The sequence below is a fragment of the Morone saxatilis genome, unplaced genomic scaffold (assembly GCF_004916995.1).
Source record: "Morone saxatilis isolate NCDOM2014 unplaced genomic scaffold, NCSU_SB_2.0 Contig23, whole genome shotgun sequence".
NCBI classification, from domain to species: Eukaryota; Metazoa; Chordata; class Actinopteri; family Moronidae; genus Morone; species Morone saxatilis.
In genome coordinates, this window is record NW_023339796.1 from 63,802 (window position 1) to 64,577 (window position 776).

The following is a 776-nucleotide window of genomic DNA, read 5'->3' on the forward strand; positions in this document are numbered from 1 at the left end:
ACACACACACACACACACATAGCGTTGGACAGGTGGGAGGAGCTCTGAGGATCAGATTGAAGAGGAAGTGACGAATGTTTCACCTGACGAACTCCGAGTCGTCTTCAGCCTGGAAGTGGTACGTCCGATTGTCTGCAGGACAAACCACAGAAGAAGAAGTAAAGCGGCCAGCACTCATTTATAAACCACAGTTTGTCCACCAGAGGGCGCCGACTCACTGCTCTTCAAATGTTTCCAGCATTTATTCATCCAACACATCATCAGTGTGTTGTAAAGTCTACAGATTATTTCACCTTATTATATGAAATATAAATCTAAATGTTGGAACCAGCGTCACTTACGGGAGATCAGGTCGAAGCACTTCTTGTCCTCTGTGCTGGGTTTTACCTGACAGGTGAGCAGGTTCAACCTGACCGGCTGTCTGTTTGACTGAGAGACAGACAGACAGACATGCAGATTAAGTAACAGTACAACTGATATCAGATCAGAACAGACAAATGAATTGAAAAAATGAGATCAATATAAAAACTGATCATTAATTTGTATTTCATGAAAGATCAGCAGTGTAGTGTTCAATGTGCTCCTGATAAACATCAAAGATGATTTCCTGTCACCTGATACCAGAACAGCTGCTAAATATTTAATCATGTGACTCAGCATAAACAGACTGAAAGCTGACTCCATTAAAGCAGATTCTTCCTGCCGGTGACTCTTTTACTGAGATGCCATTAAAACCGACTTTTAATAAAGCTACATTAAACTGTAGTTAACAGCGC

General features: G+C 41.6%; 1 protein-coding gene across 1 annotated transcript in view; it reads right to left on the reverse strand.

Moving 5' to 3' along the window:
• Positions 1–83: 83 nt before the first annotated feature.
• The window catches only part of LOC118335029 (arf-GAP with SH3 domain, ANK repeat and PH domain-containing protein 1-like), a gene marked incomplete at both ends in the record, with an annotated part of 5,648 nt that continues 4,955 nt past the window's right edge, over positions 84–776 (reverse strand). The window contains 2 exon segments of the mRNA XM_035671204.1: positions 84–132; positions 342–429. Coding sequence (XP_035527097.1) covers positions 84–132; positions 342–429 — 137 coding nt within the window.